Source organism: Dipodomys ordii, unplaced genomic scaffold (genome assembly GCF_000151885.1).
Source record: "Dipodomys ordii isolate 6190 unplaced genomic scaffold, Dord_2.0 Scaffold50, whole genome shotgun sequence".
In the NCBI taxonomy this organism is placed as follows: domain Eukaryota; kingdom Metazoa; phylum Chordata; class Mammalia; order Rodentia; family Heteromyidae; genus Dipodomys; species Dipodomys ordii.
The window spans coordinates 6916108-6935470 of NW_012267266.1; the positions used below are offsets into that span (position 1 = coordinate 6916108).

The window sequence follows — 19363 nt, forward strand, 5'->3', positions numbered from 1 at the left end:
CAACCAGAAACGAGTACTAGGTTACTGGGATCACTTTAAAATAAAGTAGGGGCTGTGTGCAGATGCTCATGTCTATAATGCCAGCTATCCAGGGTAGAATAAATAAGATATTTTCAAGATATTTTCCAGAGACTATCCATTAACATACGCTTTAGCAGGAAACAGAAAATCAGTACTGAATTCACTGAAAGGAAACATATAAAAGGAGAATTGTTGATTCCCAATGGTTTTGTTTCATAGGCCTGGAAGTTCTTTTTACTCTAAAAAAGAATGTAAAATAATAAGCAATATAAGATCTACCGTAAGGTTCCACCAGGCACCTTCTCAGAATGAATTACCTTGGGCTTAATTATACCCATCCACCTGTTGGGTGGAATTCTCAGCAGGATTCTCTTGGAAACCACTGATAAACTGGGGCACCATACAGGGTCTATAGAGGGAAACTCATTCTGACTAATCAGTATCATAATATCATACAAACATATAAATAATACAGAGGTATGTGACTTTTCAAATCATGTCAGGCAGCTTTGTCACTAATATTTCCTAAACGAAAACTGATACATAAGTCCTATTAACTGTGACAACACTAAAACCATTAGTCTAAATCTGCTGCATTTCTGTTTGTAATGTGAGGTGCTCTAACATCTCTTGGGTCCTTCAGAATCAAGATTCTTCTCAAAGAGGAGGAGGAGGAAGATGAGGAATAACAACATTAACAGATATAATATACAAGAAGTGAAATGCAAGTCATGTAGTACTGTGTTTTAATTGCTACTGTTAGCATTCATTTGTATATGTGTAAAAGAAAAAAATGTTCATTTTTGGGGGGGGTCCAGTCATGGGGCCTAAACTCTAGGCCTGGGCACTGTCCCTCAGCTCTTCAGCTCAAGGCTAGCACTCTACCACTTGAACCACAGCGCCACTTCCAGCTTTTTTTCTTTTTGCTTATGTGGTGCTGAGGAATTGAACCCAGGGCCTCAGGCATGCAAGGCAAGCGCTCTGCCACTAAGCCACCTTCCCAGCCCAAAAAATGTCTGTATTTACCTCTAAGACTTCTTGGAAATCGCTAGTGGTGTATGTCTGGCAGAAAATGAACAGGCAATCTCCAAATACCAAAACAAACCAGTCAGCAAGGCAGCAATCAGAAACTACCAGGGTTATATCAAAGGAATTCAAAATCCAAATTGAAGAGGCTCCTGATCATTAGAGATGCCAAATGAGCGCAAAATCCAGGAGTTCATGCAGAACTAGAAGGGAAGAGGACCTAAACTTTGGGAAATACCAATATTTAACAACCAAGTAGAGAATATTCTAGTAAAGAAGAAACAGAGTGAGTGGCAAGAAGAAAGCAGAAATACTTATATCACGAAAACCCATGAAAACAGCATTTCAATAAGGGAATAGTCATTAATATAAATTATGTGAGAATTGAAACCGATCTAGGGACTAATGCTGTGGCTCCAGTGGTAAAGTTTTTACTAGTAAACACCAAAGGTCCTGAGTTCAAATCCTATGGGGTTAGACACTGTATTTGTAAGTACAACATTTCTGAAATAAATTAGATTCAATCTGGTGTATGTGTGTGTGTGTGTGTGTGTGTGTGTGTGTGTGTGTGTGTGTGTGTGTGTATTGGTAATAATAGCAATGAAGACAACTATGATGTGCAAACTCAAGTCTGGATGTCTCAATCATCTCAAAAATGTCTTGAGGATTCATACAGATTGTTAAAATTCCATTGAACACCTGAAAATAGTAAGGCACAGATGAAGACCTCTTATTAGCCAGGTGCCAGTGGCTCACTTCTACAGCCCAAGTACTCAGAAGGCTGAAATCTGAGGACTGAGGTTCAAAGCCACCTGAGACACAAGAGTCCACAAAACTCTTATCTAGAATTGACCAGCAAAACAGCTGCACTGGAGGTGTAGTAAGTGTAGTAAGTGGTAGAAAGCCATGTATGAATGAAACAACTGAACAAGAGTATGAAGTACTGCCAATTAGTGAGAATGAAAATGGAGAGTGTGAAGTAATTGCAGTTCAGGATCAATATAGTATGAGAAAATTTCATTACAGGTAAACAGTTTTGTCTGTCTGCACACAATGTATGTTTTTAATATGTTTTTTGAGAAAGCTTCCATCCTACTTTTCAAATCCTTGTTCCTGTTCTGTCTTTACTGTTGCACAACATAAGGGTTCCACTGGATTAGCTTCTGTGCCTCCAGCGTATCTTCAATCCAATTCACTCTGCCAAACGATGTCTAAATTTCTCTCTCTGAAGCACTGCCCTATGACATGAGTCCTTGTAACAAAATTCTTTGGGTCTGACCAACTACCAAAGAGAGTTCAAAGCCATTTGCAGTAAAAGCCCTTACTAAAACTGCTGTTTGCTGTGGCCACTGCTGCTACACCACTGGGAAACCCCTTGACTTTCCTTGCCATTTCCTCCTCCATAGCAGTCATCTCTTGCACCTGTCAACATCTTAGCTGTTTTAAAGAGCACTATACAGCTACTCTCATGCCAAAGTATGTCCCATTCAGCCTTTCAATGACTCCCTTCTCTAGCTTCTTCTATTATCTCTTCTGCTTCTTTTCTAGAATTGACAAGATTTACCTGCATTCTATACAGATTTTGTCTGTTTCACATTCCTTGAAGACAGGGTGACTATTTTATGCTTTATATATACTGTAGAAATCCCTAAATCTAGTACTTGCTTGAAGTTTGGGACAAAAAAAAAAAAAAACCTGATTCTGAGAGTCTCAATAGACTAGGCTAAGCAACCTGTCCCAGTTCTACAACTAAGGAGATGAGTAGTGGTGAAGAGCAAAGAAAAGAGATTTATTCAGCATAGTATTGTTGGGAATACAGAAAGTGAACATTTCAGCCTACTTCTGGGGCACTGACATTAAGGAAGAATTAGAAATGGGGCAAAGGTTATGCTACTTATGCAATTTTACCAAAGTTGTGATCTGGTTGATCATGATCACAGTTCTGGTTTTACAAGGTGGTTTGAAGAAGTCTTATTATTTTTGAGGACAAGTCAGTTCCCAGGAGAGGATTCTTCCTCCCTGGAGAGTGATCTCATCATGGAATGATCTGTCTGTGAGGCTCTGCTGATCCTGGACTCCAAAATGACTGCAGGTCACTGCAGGAGACCTCAATGCGCATTTTCATCAATCTAAACAGAGAGTTGCAGAAGCCAACCATACAATCCCTCAGTTACTCTTAATTTTGGGCCTTCAGCCATGAAGAATTGGGAAGGGGAGTGACATAGGTTAGGTGCCAAGATGCTTCTTGAGTGTTCATGATGCCTACTTGTAGAATGAAGCAGATATTGGACTCAAAGACCAGGAAAACAAATGCAAAATAATGGATCCATTAATCACCTCACTGAAGTATTTACCAGACATACAAGACTTCATGAGGTGTTTTCCATGTCTGGGTTATTATAGAGTATGTGACAGTTAGCAAACAAAAGAAATAAATGATACTTTAGTTAATTACAAGTACTATAAAGCAAATAAGACTAGAAGGTGATGCTAAGCAGTGATCAGTGGAAATGAAGACCATATACATTGCATAGTCAGGGTCCCTCCCTCATGAGGGGACATGTGTGCTGCAAGAAAACCAGCCACACCAGCAGTCTGTGGAGAGGGCAAAGTAAGTGAACAGTCTAAGATAGAAATAAGCTTAGCAATCTCCAGGGAGGAAATGGACACTGTGCCTGGGAGCTCAGGAACTAGGGGAAAATGGTAAGAGTAGGCAGGCTATAGTCAACTGGGTTTTTTAGAGTCACAGAAGTTTGGAATTTATTCTGAGTACACTGGAAGGCTATAGAAGGGTTTGATAGCTATGATGCAGAATGGTTTGGGCTGGTTTACACTTTGGAAAGCCTTCTCTGTACCAGAAATGGATTATACAGTAGAATGACCAATGAAGAGATTATTTCAGTAGCTTATTTGAAATGCAGGATTCTGGCTGGAATGAGGGTAGAGACAGGAATGGGTAAGCACTAGTGATGTGGTCTTAAAGGAGATGGAGGAAGCAATGCAGCAGGAAATAAATGAAGTTTGAAATAAATATTGCAATAAACATGAGAATAAAGCAGAGAAGTAACATTACTTCCCCATTGTTGATGTTATTGATATCTGGCTAATAGCTTTCTCTAACTACTCTTTCAGTGTCCTGACATAACTCCTATTTTGTCTTTATTGTCTCCTTTCTATGCAACCTTATCTAAACCTTATCAGGCCACAGTGACAGATTTGATATGATTTTTAAAAAATCGCTACTGTCTTGAGATCACTAGCTATACTTAGAAATCCATTTCATGTAACAGGTATTTAAAACTAAGGAATTATCTTTTGCACAATGTGAGAAGAGAGAAGTGCACCTGGCCGAGTATGAACATTCACCATTTAACATGCACTTAGAACTAGGATGCCTGTCCAGGGGTTACTACTTCCTCTGCTCTAACTTCTTTGCCCTCTGGCTCGGTATGAGTCACATATATTACAAATAGCTCAGCCAGGGTGTTAAATTATTGTTTTCTATTCTGGAAAGACTCAGACTAATGGGTACTTCTACAGTAAAGAGAAAGCAACAATATAAGTCAATCAAACTAAAGTATTTGCCAATGTGATAAATACTTTTGCCTTTGTCAGAAGGGAGAGAAAACAAGTAACAATAGTATAGTATTTATCTTACAGGATTTCATTTTTCCTAAAAAGCACATAACCTTAGAGAGAATATGCTCACAATGGTAGCATATATTTAAAATCTAAATATGAATAAACTTCATTAATCATGTCAGCAGTCCTATTCTATAACCCATTTCCTTGCTGCTGATAAATAGACTATAAGAAGTCATGTGAAAGCAAGTGAGGTGGGTCATCATTTTCTTTTTAGTTTATTCTTATGCATCTGACAGGATGGCCCTAGAACCCCCCTAAGGTTGCCTGAACAGATGGGCTTCTTCAGAAGCCTCTGACTTCCCTTTTCTCACGGCACCTGCTGCAGAAATTTTTCCATTATAAATTCATTCTCTGCCTCTTAGGGATGTAAATCTTCTACAACCCCCCAAAAAATGTCTTTCTCAAGGACCAGGAAGCCATATAAAATGTAATCATCAAGAAAGAGAGCATCCCTATCTCCCAGGCTCTGTAGGAGGGTGTGAATCTAACTTCAATATATGCCAATTAGAAAAACAAATGACCCAATCACATTGATCAGCTCTCCACTAACACCCTCCAGTACTTTGCCAGCTGTCCAATGCTTAAAAACCCTCCTGTTGGAAGTGGCGCTGTAGCTTAAGTGGTAGAGCGCTCGCCTTGAGTTGAAGAACTGAGGGACAACGCCCAGGCCCAGAGTTCAAGCCCCACGACCGACAAAAAACAAACAAACAAACAAACAAAAAAAAACCCTCCTGTCTTCTCTTCGGTGGAACTGAATTAAATCTCTCTCCCCTGTCACAATACTTCTTCTCTCTCTCTCTCTTTCTGTTTTTATTTTGGTGATGGTACTGAAGCTTAAATGCAGGGCCTCATGTTCTTGCTTGGTTTTTTTGCTTGAGGCTGTTACTCTACCATTTGAGCCACAGCTCCAGTTCTAGCTTTTACTGGTTGTATGAAGAATCTCTTGGATTTGTCTGCCCTCCCTGGCTTGGAAGTTCCATACTTAGATCTCAGCCTCCTGAGTAACTAGGATTGCAGTGCTAGATACTCCTCTTGCAATATTCTTAGATTGTCTTTGTTGCTTCACCATGGTGGGTATGATTTTTTTTTGACACACATCGAAGCTGTAGAGGGAAGATTTAAACAGAGTTACACTACGTAAGTAGATGGGTTGGTAGAATAAATGTCCCATAAACCCATAAATGGTGGTAATAATTGGGGACCTGGATGGTCATACATATGGAAGACCCTTAAAACTATTACATTACCATCATGCTCTAGGCTTTATACCTTGAGAAGTGGAGGAGGCTCATGGTCCATGTTATGCCTCTGAATAATGGTTAAATATGTGGAGGGAAAATATACTTCCAAGAATGTCTTCTCAGTCACCCAGATGGGTTCATATTTCACTCTCAAAGAGCTTAGCTGGTTCATAAGGGGAGAAGGGCTGTTTGAACAATGAATCATGAGTAGAACCTTATTCCTAAAGGGATAAGAAGAAAATTCTGGTGTGAGTAATGCACACAATGAAAGGGAAAAAGGTGACAGAAGTGGTGGTGGAGAATATTCTTACAAATGTATCTAAAGTAAATGTGGTATTAAGAGTTAACCTCTTTTAATGTTACCAACATACAAGATGTCCCAGGGTAGTAATCTAAAAGCAAATTGTCACAAGAATTCTTACAAGTCACAAGGATAATGAAGTTAGGAAGATGTTATGATTGTGACTACTGGAGCTACCCTCCAATGCCCTCAAACTCAGATGAGACGCACCAAAGGAAAGAGATGAGCCCAGTTTCAATCATATGGAAGCTAGGCTTGTCCCCTTCAACATCTGAAATTCCTCTATTTTTCTGAATATTTTTATTATATTTAAATAGTTGTACAAATGAGTTGCCGTTCATCAAAGCAGTTTATGAGTACGTAGGCATTTATTCAACCGAGCACAAACAAGGCACACTAAAGGTACTACTGGCACAACCATGCTCACTGTAACTTTATTTACCATAGCCAAGATATGAAATCATGGGGATGGATCAAGAAAATGTGGTATATATACACAATGCTTCCATCAGAAAGAATGATATTGTATTATTCATAGGGAAATGGAAAGAATTGCAAAACCTGAAATTTAATGTCCATTATAAGCTATTAAGGCACAACACCCGGTATCACCCTTAAGAGGTGAGGGTTCTCCCCTTATGAATAGTCTAGTCCATACATGTGATTAGTGGATTAAGGCATTATCTTGAGAGTGGGCTTTCTATTACAATAAGTGTCAATAAGTTTCTCACCTGTAATGTTCTGTGTATCCTTGGGTCTCTGCCAGCAGAGAGGCCATGCAGTTCAGCCATTTGATGTTGAAGCAGAACCATAAGCCAAAATAAATCTCTTCACAAATTACACTTTCTGTGACACTCAGCTATTAGTAACAAAATATGAAATATGATAGCTACATTCTCAGATTGGTGTATTGGATAAGCAAGAGTTTCAAACAATAACCAATAGCAGATACTGTGTTGTTGAGATAAGCATCTGGACTGTAATACAGGACAAGACAAAGGCTAAGGGGGAAACCGGTTTGGGACAGCTCACACTCACAAGGAAGCCCAGGAAAAGAAGTCAGTGACCAGATGATGATCAGGGAGGTTTGAAGGAAGTTTTACTGTCAGACACAGGGCACATAAAGTTGAAATATAAATCCACTAGGCAAACAAAAATGACTAATACAAAGACCAAAATGTATTTCTGTTGTATTGTCCACTACCAGGAAATCTTCCTGTTAGTAATTTTTAGCAATCTAGTGAACAGTATGAAGAAAATATGGACAGAGAAGACAAAGACAGAACAAAATGGAGAAGAAAAGTAGGTGAGCATGGTTGTACACACCTATAATCCCCAGCACTCAGGAGGTTAAGATTGAAGCACTCAGGCCAGAAAGATGGGAGTTTGAGGTAAGCCTGGGCCGCATAACAGTACCCTGTCTGAAAACAAAAATGAAACAAAAAACAAAAAAGAGAAGGTAGTGAATCAGGCTGACTAGTTCCTCAGGAACACTAGTCATAAAGGGAAGAAAACAAGTGCCCATTTTCTCTTTCAAAGTTATTTTCAGCTATTATTTATAATGACAGGAAAATAATTTAAAGATAGTGCACAAGTGTATATAATTGATATGTTCCTGCAAAATGTCTGTATGAATTCTTTCCTACTTAGTTCTTCTAAAGCTTTTAGGAATACTCATGTCACTTGTGATGGATCTCCAATTGGCATCACTTCCGAGCACATCGGTTTTATATTTTCCTCCTCCTAGAACCTGTCAGGTTGTTAATGATGTATAAAAATCTGTTTTCATACCCTAAAGAAGTTCACTCTCAAATGAATGTTACAGGAAATCCTTCATGAAAGTGAACATTTCTTTGGCAACACTTTTAGTTTTGTATATGATTCTGAAGAATAAATCTTATTTCTGTTTCATAGGTCTATCTGTCTGCGCTGCCTGTGAATCATGATCCTCATATCTCAGGCTCCTGAGTATTCCAGGCATGAGCCGTTGGCATCTCACTTCTTTTAACTTCTGATTACTCTAAGTAGATAAATAGTACACACTCATTTTACAAATAAGAAAAACTGGACCTAGAGACATCAAGTGGCCAAAATAATCAGTACATGCCAGCCCTGGTATTTGAGCCCATATCTCTAGGCCTTTTGAGATTTTTGTGTTCAAAATTAACATACACTAATAAAAAGTAATAAATAAATCTCCTCATAGGTGATGACATGTATAAAAGTGTTTAAGAACAAATTCATGACATCTTATAACAAACAGGAAATACATGGTGTGTTTTCCTAGGGCACCAGATTCTAATCACTTGGAGTAACACCTCTGGGCTATTTTTAGGGCCTGGGGAAGATAATGTCACCATGCCCATTTACCACATGCTGCCCTCCACAGACATCAGCACCCCATCAGTTCCAATGCACTGTGGCAAACTTGCCTGAATTCTCTTCAGTATTTTTCCATGGATATTATGAGATCAGTGAAATAACCTTACCAGACACTAGGGTTAAATTATTGTTTTTCTTTCTTTTTTATACTTCAAATGAAATTACACCAATAGAATCCAATTGTACTTTTTCTATCATTGCTGCAACATTTCCTGGGACACTTCCTGTACTTAATTTTCAAAAGAAAAATCAGTTCCCAGTTACTAGGAACTCTTAATTTGTGAGCAGTTAAATATTAACTTCTATGGGAGAGGGATATACAAAAATTAATACAGAATGTGTCAACCTCTAATCATCATATACTCTATACATAAAGATCATGAAGAAGACACATTCTTTCTGTCTCTTTCAAGAAGAGCTTATATGTTGTGTGCCCTTTGGCTGTATTGGAAGATTGTGGAGGAAATAGTTGGAAAAGGTGCAAATAACATCTGCCCTAAATGAGCTGTCACTTGATGAATTAGAATGATCAAGGAAGTACACTTCTCTTCTCTTTTGTCCTTTGGATTTAGAGCTGACAGTTCTACATAAATCTCAAGACATATGTAGAGGTTTACTTCTTTAAAGTTTTTTCCCCCTTAATTCACTTTGGCATAAATAGCTTTGAGACCCATGCATTTCTTAGCTATTTTCAAGGTTTGTATTCATTTTGGCTGTTTTTCCTAAAACAGAAAGTAAACAAATTCTATCAAGAAAACAACATTCACAATGAAAAACATAAATACACACATATACATACATACCCCCACACAGGAAACTATGTGCAGGTAAAAGATATGTTGGTTAGCTTGACATTGGTAGTTATTTATTAATATACACACATATCTGATTGTATGTCTTAAATATATACCATTTTTATACCAGTGATACTTCAATAAAGCTCTTTTTAAAAACCCTCATTTGAAGTGGACACTTTGAAGACACATCTATTTTGAAAGAACTTGATTTGGCTTATGAAGTGCTGTAATGTTGCTGTCCACACAAGTGGAAGACTTTTAAAATATGGAAGCTGAAATCAACAAACATCATTTAACAATGATGATGACTATGGTACTTAATAAATGATTAAACATTTTCAGATTGCTGCCTAGAAGGTATAAACAGCATTCTGGAAAGGCTAAGACTGTGACATTATTCTGGCATTTGTTTGTGAATGTTAAGTCTTTTCCAGCTCTGAGAATCCATTACTGAATTTATTACCAACATTGGTAAGGAAAGATTTACTTTCCTTCAGGCACCTATTAATATTGGCTCATTTGGAAGACAACAGCTGAAAAATTATAGATTCAGAGGAAATTCTAAGAATAGTCTAAAAAGGGCCTGCATACTCTTCACTCTTCCCCACCCAGTGAATACATTTTGCATAATTTTACTACAATATAAAAACCAGGAAATTGACCGTTTTTATCCTATGTATTGATTCCTCTAACTGCTTTACAATCTAGTTACAGAATAATTGGATCACCATGAATATATGATTCAATTTCCCTTTGCCACCATGCCAATCTTATTCCTCTCTATTACCATCTCTAAACTATCCTAGCCTCTCATCTGTTCTCTACCTTAATGATTTTGTCACTATCAAATATGAAATCATGCCCCTGAGATTGGGAAATTTTCACTACTATATGGCCCTTCAAGCTCACCTAAATTACTTCCTGTATCAACAGTCTGTTACTTTTGAATTGCTGAATAGAAAATATGATGTGAAGTTAAGATTCACTCATTTTCACAATATCTATTTGCATTCTATGACTGGTCATCCTAAAAAAGTTTACATGTTTATGTATGTGTTCTAAATGCAGGGAAATTAACAACTTACCTTGTAGAAATATTTTAATGTTTATATCATTCATCTTAATGTTGTTTATTTCCTATCACACTACTGATTCAAATATATTATTCATTTATCCAGAAATAAACTGAGGGAGGTTGTATGTATTGTAGTAAATAGGCAATGGACATTTAATTAGTACATGGTTGAAGACTCCTGATGATCAGAAGCTAATGAAGCCATAAATGTAAATCTTCTAAGACTATAAAGACAAATAATGGAGACATTATTAGAATAGTTTGAGACTTTTGAGAATGCAAGCACACTGTTCAGTTTTTCCATCCTAAGACACAGTCAGCTGAGATGGTACAGAAATTGTTACTCTAAAAGTCAGCAATAAAGATCTTAGGGAACTTTAGAAAATGCGTTTTTCAAGGCTCCACTGCATTTACACCAACCCTGACCTATCTGAAGTTGTCAGCAAAGACAAATAGTTGGGTAAACTCTACCCAGAAATGTACAGAAAATTAGAAAATCAGCCTACTCCATATAAAAATAAACTGGCTGGGCACGAATCCAAGAAAACCTACTTGGATTGTAATAAAGATACTGCCAACATGTTCTATCTGTGAAGGGCAATATAATTGGGAAGAACTTTTCCATTCATAGCTCACAAAATGAGGAGATCCAAAGTAGTGATGATACATAGAATAGGCAGACCAGATATTGATAAAGTCCAAGAATCAGAGCTTCATGACAATCAAAGTACTACAGATAGCAGCTACCTACTCCAAGTATATCCATCATAAATGAACTGCAATTAAACTAAGGAATTTCCATGGTAACCTTGTTACTAACACTCCAAAAACCACCCAATACAAAAAAATGTTTCCAAGGATAAATTGGACAAACATCAACTTATAGACCACCAGGCAGAAGTGGAAGTGTGGCTCGGGTGGTAGAGTGCCAGTTTTGAGTGAAAAAGCCAAATGAGGGCATGAGGTCCTAAGTTTAACATGTAGTGCTGCTACAAAGATCACTGAGGTTTTGTTGCATTATTTGGTTTCTCCCTAGCACTTCTGACATCAGCTGCTTTAAGGTTAACACAAGTAATTTTCCAGGGTATGAAAATAGCCCCCATGCCATGAAAAATGCAAGGGCTCAAGAACCCAATGATCCCCATACTTGATTAATTTCATTTTTTTCTCACTATCATTCAGAAATATAAGATTCTAGCCAAGAAGAAACTCTTAGTTCTTCGCTTTCTCAATATTTTAATTTCTTTACCTTTTTTCATGAACCTTATCTCTATCACCCATTACAACTTGTGGTTTGCAGTGATGTCTTTAACAATGGAAAGTAGTTAAATGGCATTAACTGTTTTGTCCCTTTTATCAAAATGTCTGCTCATATCCAGGAATGGATCCTGTGCAGGGACATGGGATCTTCTCCCAGTTCATACCGCATGGCCATGTGGCTGCAATCTCTGCCAGCTTCCTGGAGGGTTTGCCCACGGTGACCTCCTTTAGGGCCTCAGTGCCTTCCACCTAACCCATTTCATTTCAGCTTCTCACTGTGTAGCAAATCATAGACAGTAAGGGAGCAGCAGCACAGCTAGTTACATGCTAACTTATGTAGAGAGCAAAACCTAAGGCCCTTAGCTTCAACTTTTGAGCAGAGGTTGGCTCAATTAAAGAATAAAATATGATATATTGTCACTTCTATGTATAGCAACTGTGTAAAGGAAAAAAATCATTTATTCGTGGTTTCTATCTTTTACTTGCTAGATTTCAATGTTCAGGTTCTAAACTATGGTAGTTTTACCAAAGGTCTGTGTCAGAGCTCTATCAAATATCTGAATATGGGAATGTGGCTTTAGTGGTAGAGTGCTTGCATGAAGCCCTGGGTTTGATTCCTCAGTACCACAAAAACAAAAAACGCTGGAAGTGGCACTGTGGCTCTAGTTGTAGAGTGCTAGCCTTGAGCAAAAGAAGCTCAGGGACAGTGCCCAGGTCCTGAGTTCAAGCCCCATTACTTTCAATAAAAAAAAACAATTGTGAAATGCTGTTAAAAAGAAAAGAGTGTAAGACTTGATGATAACCTTCAAAAAAAAAAAAGAAAGAAAAGAGTTACATATAACATCAAAAGCAATTTATAATTTAACTGAAATTTATATTTGGACAATAGTAAATGTAGCCAAATGGATTTGACCATAACAAAATCTTGTCTGAGAAGAAGAAATATCAGTATATGAATATGAATAGCAAGTTGTAAAATAAAATGAAAATGAAATACAAAAACATACATATATTCCATATAATCAGTAGCCTATCAGTGGCTACATTTTTTCAAATTTTCATAAAATGGAATAAAAAACACAGTATTATGATTAAGATTTTAGAAAGTGTGTCACATTTCTTTCTATTCGTTTTCTTTTTAAAAATCTTGTCTTCCACTCTCATCAATATGGAGGCTGTTGGCAGTTTTAATATGGCATTGTGTTCCCCTTTTGGGTTCTTTCTAAAAGAAAAGTAAATAAAAGAACATAAGACAGTACTGGAGTTCCCCAGGTGACAGGACTGAGGAAGCCAAATGTTGACCATCTGTTGTGGCAGCACAGTCTGACTCTGCCCGGAACTCAATGGGCAAGAAGGGTGGCCTGCACCTGCTGTTGGTTTGAGAGGGCTGCTCAGATAAAGAAGCATCTGCACAGAGCTCTAAGGCTTCTCTGCATGCAACTGACAAACCTCAAAGTACTTTCGGAGGAAAATGAAAGACAGGAGTGCTGGGACAGCAAAGATGCTTTGAATTAGCACACATGTAAAAATTAAGGTTCTCCTCTACATCAAAGAGACTACCAATAATTGCATTTGTGTGTGTGTGTGTGTGTGTGTGCATGTGTGTGTGTGTGTGCAGGTATACGCGAATATGTGCATGTGAAAGTATACATGTCTTTGTTGCTCTACATGGGTTATTTAATCAGAAAGGGGAAATTACCAAAAAAAGTGCTTACAGACAGGATTAGCCTTGAGAAAAATAAGAACGCTAACACAAATGAAGATGGAGTTTATAGTCTGAGCCCTGTATCTCTGTATGTTCTGTTCATGAAGAGCTTCCAGCAATGAAATAGCATTGCTAAGTAGGTATCAAACCAACCAAAATTTGTGTATGAGTAAAATTATTTTTGTAGCTCATGCAATGCTACAACTTTCTGACTATCACTGAAGCAGAGACATGTTTTTCATCCAGCCCTTACAGTAAAGATCAGTAAGATTTCAGGTAACAGAATTTCTCGAGAAAAAAAAAAAAAAACAGCAAAAAGTTAAGCCAAAATTTCCCCAAAACAGATTTTCTTCACATTGACATTGAGCCTATTACGAACAATTCCATTCGGATACTTTATTGTATTAGGGGTCTTTTTTGGCCCCTGGATTTGGTTATACTCACTCCACTATTAAGCAGTTCCCTGACTATGTTTTTCAGTTGAAAGAAAACATACCAGAAAAAAACTGGTCTTCAACAGATCATAAGATTTAAACAAGGAGGGCTGGGAAGGCGGCTCAGTGGTAGAGTACTTGCCTTGCATGCATGAGGCCCTGGGTTCAATTCCTCAGCACCACATAAGCAAAAAGAAAAAAGCCGGAAGTGGCGCTGTGGCTCAAAGTGGTAGAGCGCTAGCCTTGAGCTAAAGAGCTGAGGGACAGTGCCCAGGCCCAGAGCTCAGGCCTCACAACCGGACCCAAAAAAAAAAAAAAAGATTTAAGCAAGGAGTCAATCTTAGTTATGTTCCTCCAAGTTCTTCCTACTAAGCAGGAATGTACAAGGAAGCACCCAGTGTCTTCATGGTTTAGGATGTACCATATATGAGTGGATGATTCTACAGCTGCCAGGAATCAGCATCCCCTCACAAATCAGCTTAAGAAGCCAAGAAAAAATGACTTTGGCAAGGTGTAAAATTCCTCTTCAAATAGATCCATTCATGGAAAGTGTAAGACTATGGGTTTGGGGTAAATCCAGAGTTGCGGTGGATGGGATGGAGCTTTCACAAACTATAGTGACAACTAAGCCTTCGAAGCCTACAACTCTGCCCCAGCCCATATGCCTTCTGGTAGGCTAACATGACTCATGGAATTAATTATAAATATAATATGTACATATATATGCACACATATTAACCAAAGTATGCTGTGTGCAGGGAATGATTCCAATGGCGTAACTCCTTTGAACAACTAACTTACAGTTCAACCAAATGAATACCAGGAAGCTGGAACATGTACTGCAAAGGGGGAGAGGGGAACTGAAGTCAACAAGAGTGGGGAGAAGATGAACGGAGGAAACAAGAGAGAGTGAATGAATGGAGGAAAGAAGAGTGAATGTAGCTGTAATATTCAATGGACTTATGTGAAAGTGAAACCAGGTCAATTGGGAACAGGAGAGAGGGGAGAATGATGAAAGAAATAAGGTTTACCAAGATGCATACTGAATTAAAACTTACTTCTACAACAACTTAAAGACAATTAAAGGCCAGACATTAGTGGCTCATGCCTATCATCCTAGCTACCTAAGAGGCTGAGATCTGGGGACTGAAATTCAAAGCCACCTAAGGAAAAAAAATCTATGACACTCTTATCTCCAATTAATCACCAAAAAAACTGGAAGTAAGCTGTGGCTTAAGTGGTAGGGTGCTATCCTGAGTACGAAAGCTTAGAGATAGCACCTATGCTCTCAGTTCAAGCCCAAGGAAGGAAGGAAAGAAAGGAGGGTGAGAGAAAGGAAGGAAAGGGAGAAAAGAGAAAAAAGAAATTAAACAAAAACAAGAATAATGAAAAAGGAAACATGCATAGAAGCATAAGTTTAGACCCATAATTATTCTCTTCCCTCTTTTATCAAGTCAACCTGAGATCATCAGTAGCAATAAGACATGAAGGCCAAATATCTGGTAAGGAGCAAGGCCACGAAATCCACACTCAATCCACAAAGTGACAGGCTCAAAATCAACATGAATTAGAAAAGTACAGTTCTAAAAGCATCTCCTGAATGTAATCATTAGTGCACATATTCAAAGTTACTTTCCATCACTGCTCTGCAACATGCTTTTACTTACTTAGACTTGATATTTAGAAAACACTTAAAGAAAGGGAAAATTAAACTAAAAAAGAAAATAAAGAGGAAACAGAGGTTAAAGGAAAACACAGATCAGAAAATTCAAGGAAAGAAAAGTTCTCTCAAACCGAATCCTTAGATTATTTTGTTATTTTATTTTTAAAGGAATTTAAAGAGAAGGCTATAACGACCCAGCCCAGCCTTCCTTTTACCTCAGAATGGACAGATCTCATTAGGTGGTTCCCTTCTGTTACTGTGGTCTTGGAGTTCTTCCAAGCTATTACTGCCAATGCATCTGTGTATTTCTAAGATCAGCCTGGACAGATACTCATATAAACGATACTTCTGCTAAAACAAAAGATCTTCCCTTTTCCCCAAAAATACTTTAAAAAGATACCGCTTGCCTTTGAAACTAATTGGCCCAATCAGTGCAGAATGGACTGAATTCAAAGTGTGATCAGATTACCCACAACCTAGGAACTTTTCCATTTGTCACAGAAGAATCATTTCATGAAAGTGTGCTAGTTAACAAGAGTGTATCATAGAAATTGTATCTTCCTAACATTATCTTTCTGAGATACTGAAATCTCCTCCTGCTTTAAAGTGAAAGTTTTACCTCAGAACAATGAGTTATAGCAGACTGTCTAATGATGTGCAAAAACCAGGGTAGCTGCTAGCTGGGCAAAAATCACAATCATTGATGGGCAGAGATATGTCAGGTAAAGAGGAAGGAAAATAGGGGGAATGGTTAAGGATAAGGTTTATGATTGTACATTGGCAATCAATCAAGAAGTACAGAAGATAACACAAGTCTGGGCAGGAGATATAGGTGACAGGGAAGGGAAAAAGGAGAAAAGGAAGAAAAGAGAGTCAAGTAGGATTCAGGGAAGAAGGAAAAGTGAAACAAATAAATGAAAGGAAAATACTGCAAGAAGAGCAGCAGTACAGGAAAAAGAAAGCAGAGTATGTTGTGTAGAGGAACTGCACCTCCCACATGGAAGCATTCTTCTACAAATACCAAGTCTGCATCCAACATACAAAGAGTCATTGGCATGTCCATAAAGGGTCAGCAAACCAAGAGAGTTTGTCTCTTCCAACACTATTTTGGCCTTGTTATCAGAAACAAATTTATTTTATTGCTATGATAGAGGTGATGAACAGAGGGGTTATAATTACATGAGTCAGGTAATAAGTACATTTCCTTTCGTACAGTGTCTCTGGTCCCTCACTCTCTCCCAATCTCTCCCTCCCATCTGATCCACCCACTAGTTGTATAGTTTGCTTTCATCTGTGTCCAGGGAGCTCCACTGCTCCACTTTTTCATCCTTTTCCCTCAAGTTCTGTACCCTCACCCCAGCCCCTCTGAACATGTACACTTGAATACACCATTTAATTTTTCAGAAACTACTGTAGAGAAAATCATCTGTCTTTAAAGAACTGCATCATTTCTTCAAGCAGGTAGGGCCAGGCAAGAGGCCCAGGACTATCTCCAGGCACTTTGAAGCTGTCTGGCGCTTGGTTCCCATCCTCTCTCCCAAGTGTGTAGTACATTTAACATGAAATTCACTTGAGAAGAGTCAATATGACTGTTTTGAGTCTAAGTTCTGCAGTCAGACAGATGATGAGACAGTCCTGGGTTAAGGCACTTCCTGACTGTATGTTATAGCCAGATAATGATTTTCCTCAGGCTTCTGTTTCTTCTGGTTAATAAAGCCCTCCTCACAGGTTAAAGGTCAGCTGCTCTTATTGCATACAGTTTTTATACTGATTAAAGAATACAATAAATGTTTTTATGTTCTATATGAATTATATGAGCTCATATGTTTAAACACTATAGTCTTAAATTTATAAACCTTAAAGCTCTAAAACAAAATGTTCAGGGAGATGATTAGAACAATACATGTATATTCATATATGCAAGTTAACCAGAACAAAATATAATATGAATAATGACTACTTCCAGATAACAGTGTTAAGCATATTTTTTTTTTGGTGTGCCAGTCCTGGGGCTTGAACTCAGGGCTTGTACATAGTTCCTGAGCTTGTTTGCTTGAGGCAAACACTCCATCACTTGAAGCACAGCTCCACGTCCAGGTTTTCAGTAATTAATTGGAGAGAAGAATGTCACAAACAGGCTGGGAAGGTGGCTCAGTGGTAGAGCGCTTGCCTTGCATGCATGAGGCCTTGGGTTCGATTCCTCAACACCACATAAGCAAAAAGAAAAAAGCCAGAAGTGGCGCTGTGGTTCAAGTGGTAGAGCGCTAGCCTTGAGCTGAAGAGCTGAGGGACAGTGCCCAGGCCCAGAGTTCAGGCCCCACGACCGGACCCAAAAACAACAACAAAAAAAAAAAAGTCACAAACTTCTACCCAAACTTTTCTCAGCCTCCTGAATAGCTAGGATTACAGGCCTGAGCCACCCATGCCTGGCTTACCATATTTTTTTTTATCATTTCTCTTTAGCTAGTTCCCAAAATTTTAACTCTCAAAAATAATTTATTATTTTGTAAACATTTAGGTTACTAACATATTTAAATATATTTTATTCATTTAAAATTCATTTATTGATTAAATATATTTTACTCATTTAAAAGATATTAAGATATTTTTAAATAGTTAATTATTGACTTTTATAATTTCCTGGGAAGAGAATTTTTTGTTTTGGCCGTGTGTGTGTGTGTGTGTGTGTATGTGTGTGTGTGTGTCTGTGTGTGTCTGTGTCTGTGTCTGTGTGTCTGTGTGTGTGTTTTGTACCAGGCTCGATCTTGGGCTCTCACACTTGCTCAGCTTTCTTGCTCATAAATCTCAAAGCTAATGTTCTACTTCTTGGGCAATTGCCTCCTGCCTGTTGGTCATTTTGGACAAGGACTCTCTCAGATTTTTCTTCCCAGTCTGCCTTTGAACCACAATCCTCCAAATATCAGCTTCCTAAATACTAGGATTACAAAGCATGAAACCCTCGATGAAATGAAAGCCTTTAAGCTCTTTTCAGTTCTTATTACTCCATTGTCCTAAATAGAGTGAGTACTTTTGCATGCGCCTCTGTTGTTTTGTTTCTGCTTTTGTTTTTGCATTTGCAGGGGGTGGGGGTCCAAGTTATAAAACACTGGGCTTCTTCTCCAGTAACTGACCAAGGCCTTTGCTGTCATGTCTGAGGAAGGCAGTAACAGGGAAGTAATAGCCCCCTTTTTCATGACTATATGTACAGCTTTTAAATACCCTGACTAAATGAAGCCATACTAGTTTTTCAAAAATGGTAAGTACTTCAGGTTCAAGAAACAGTTTTGTAATTAAATCAAACTTTAAAATTTGACTTGTTTTTCAAAACTACTTTATAATAAACACACATCTGGCCAGCAGATTAGACTGCCCCGGGAACAGGAAGCAGCTGACCTGAATTCAATAGAGATCTAAGACACAACTCAGAGAGCTGCAGGTAACAATCACACTGGCCTTACATTCTCCATTCCTTCCAGGCAAATGGATTGACACACTGGATTTGATCATTGTTCATCATCTTCGGCCAAGACTCCAAGCCATATCTACACTTCTAGATCACAGGACTGACTGGTGCGGGTGAGCTCTGTTTGGTCTAATACATGTCATCAAAATAAGAAAGAGTGTAAGCAGAGTCTAGAGAGTTCTCCTTCTGAGTCAGGCACAAAATATTATTCAACTTCATTGAGAGCAAACAAATGTGCTAGGTATTGTGAGAGAGAGAGAAAAAAAAAAACAAAACCAGGCTCACTTTCAGAACTGAACCTATCTTGTTCTTTTCATTTACTTGTTTTCTTTAGATTTAAATAATTCCTT

General features: G+C 38.1%; 1 protein-coding gene across 1 annotated transcript in view; it reads right to left on the reverse strand.

Annotated features, from left to right (window-relative positions):
- Camk4 (calcium/calmodulin-dependent protein kinase IV) overlaps window positions 1-2479 on the reverse strand; it is a 157753-nt gene extending 155274 nt beyond the window's left edge. The window contains 1 exon segment of the mRNA XM_013020316.1: window positions 2373-2479. Coding sequence (XP_012875770.1) covers window positions 2373-2479 — 107 coding nt within the window.
- Between the last annotated feature and the right edge of the window lie 16884 nt (window positions 2480-19363).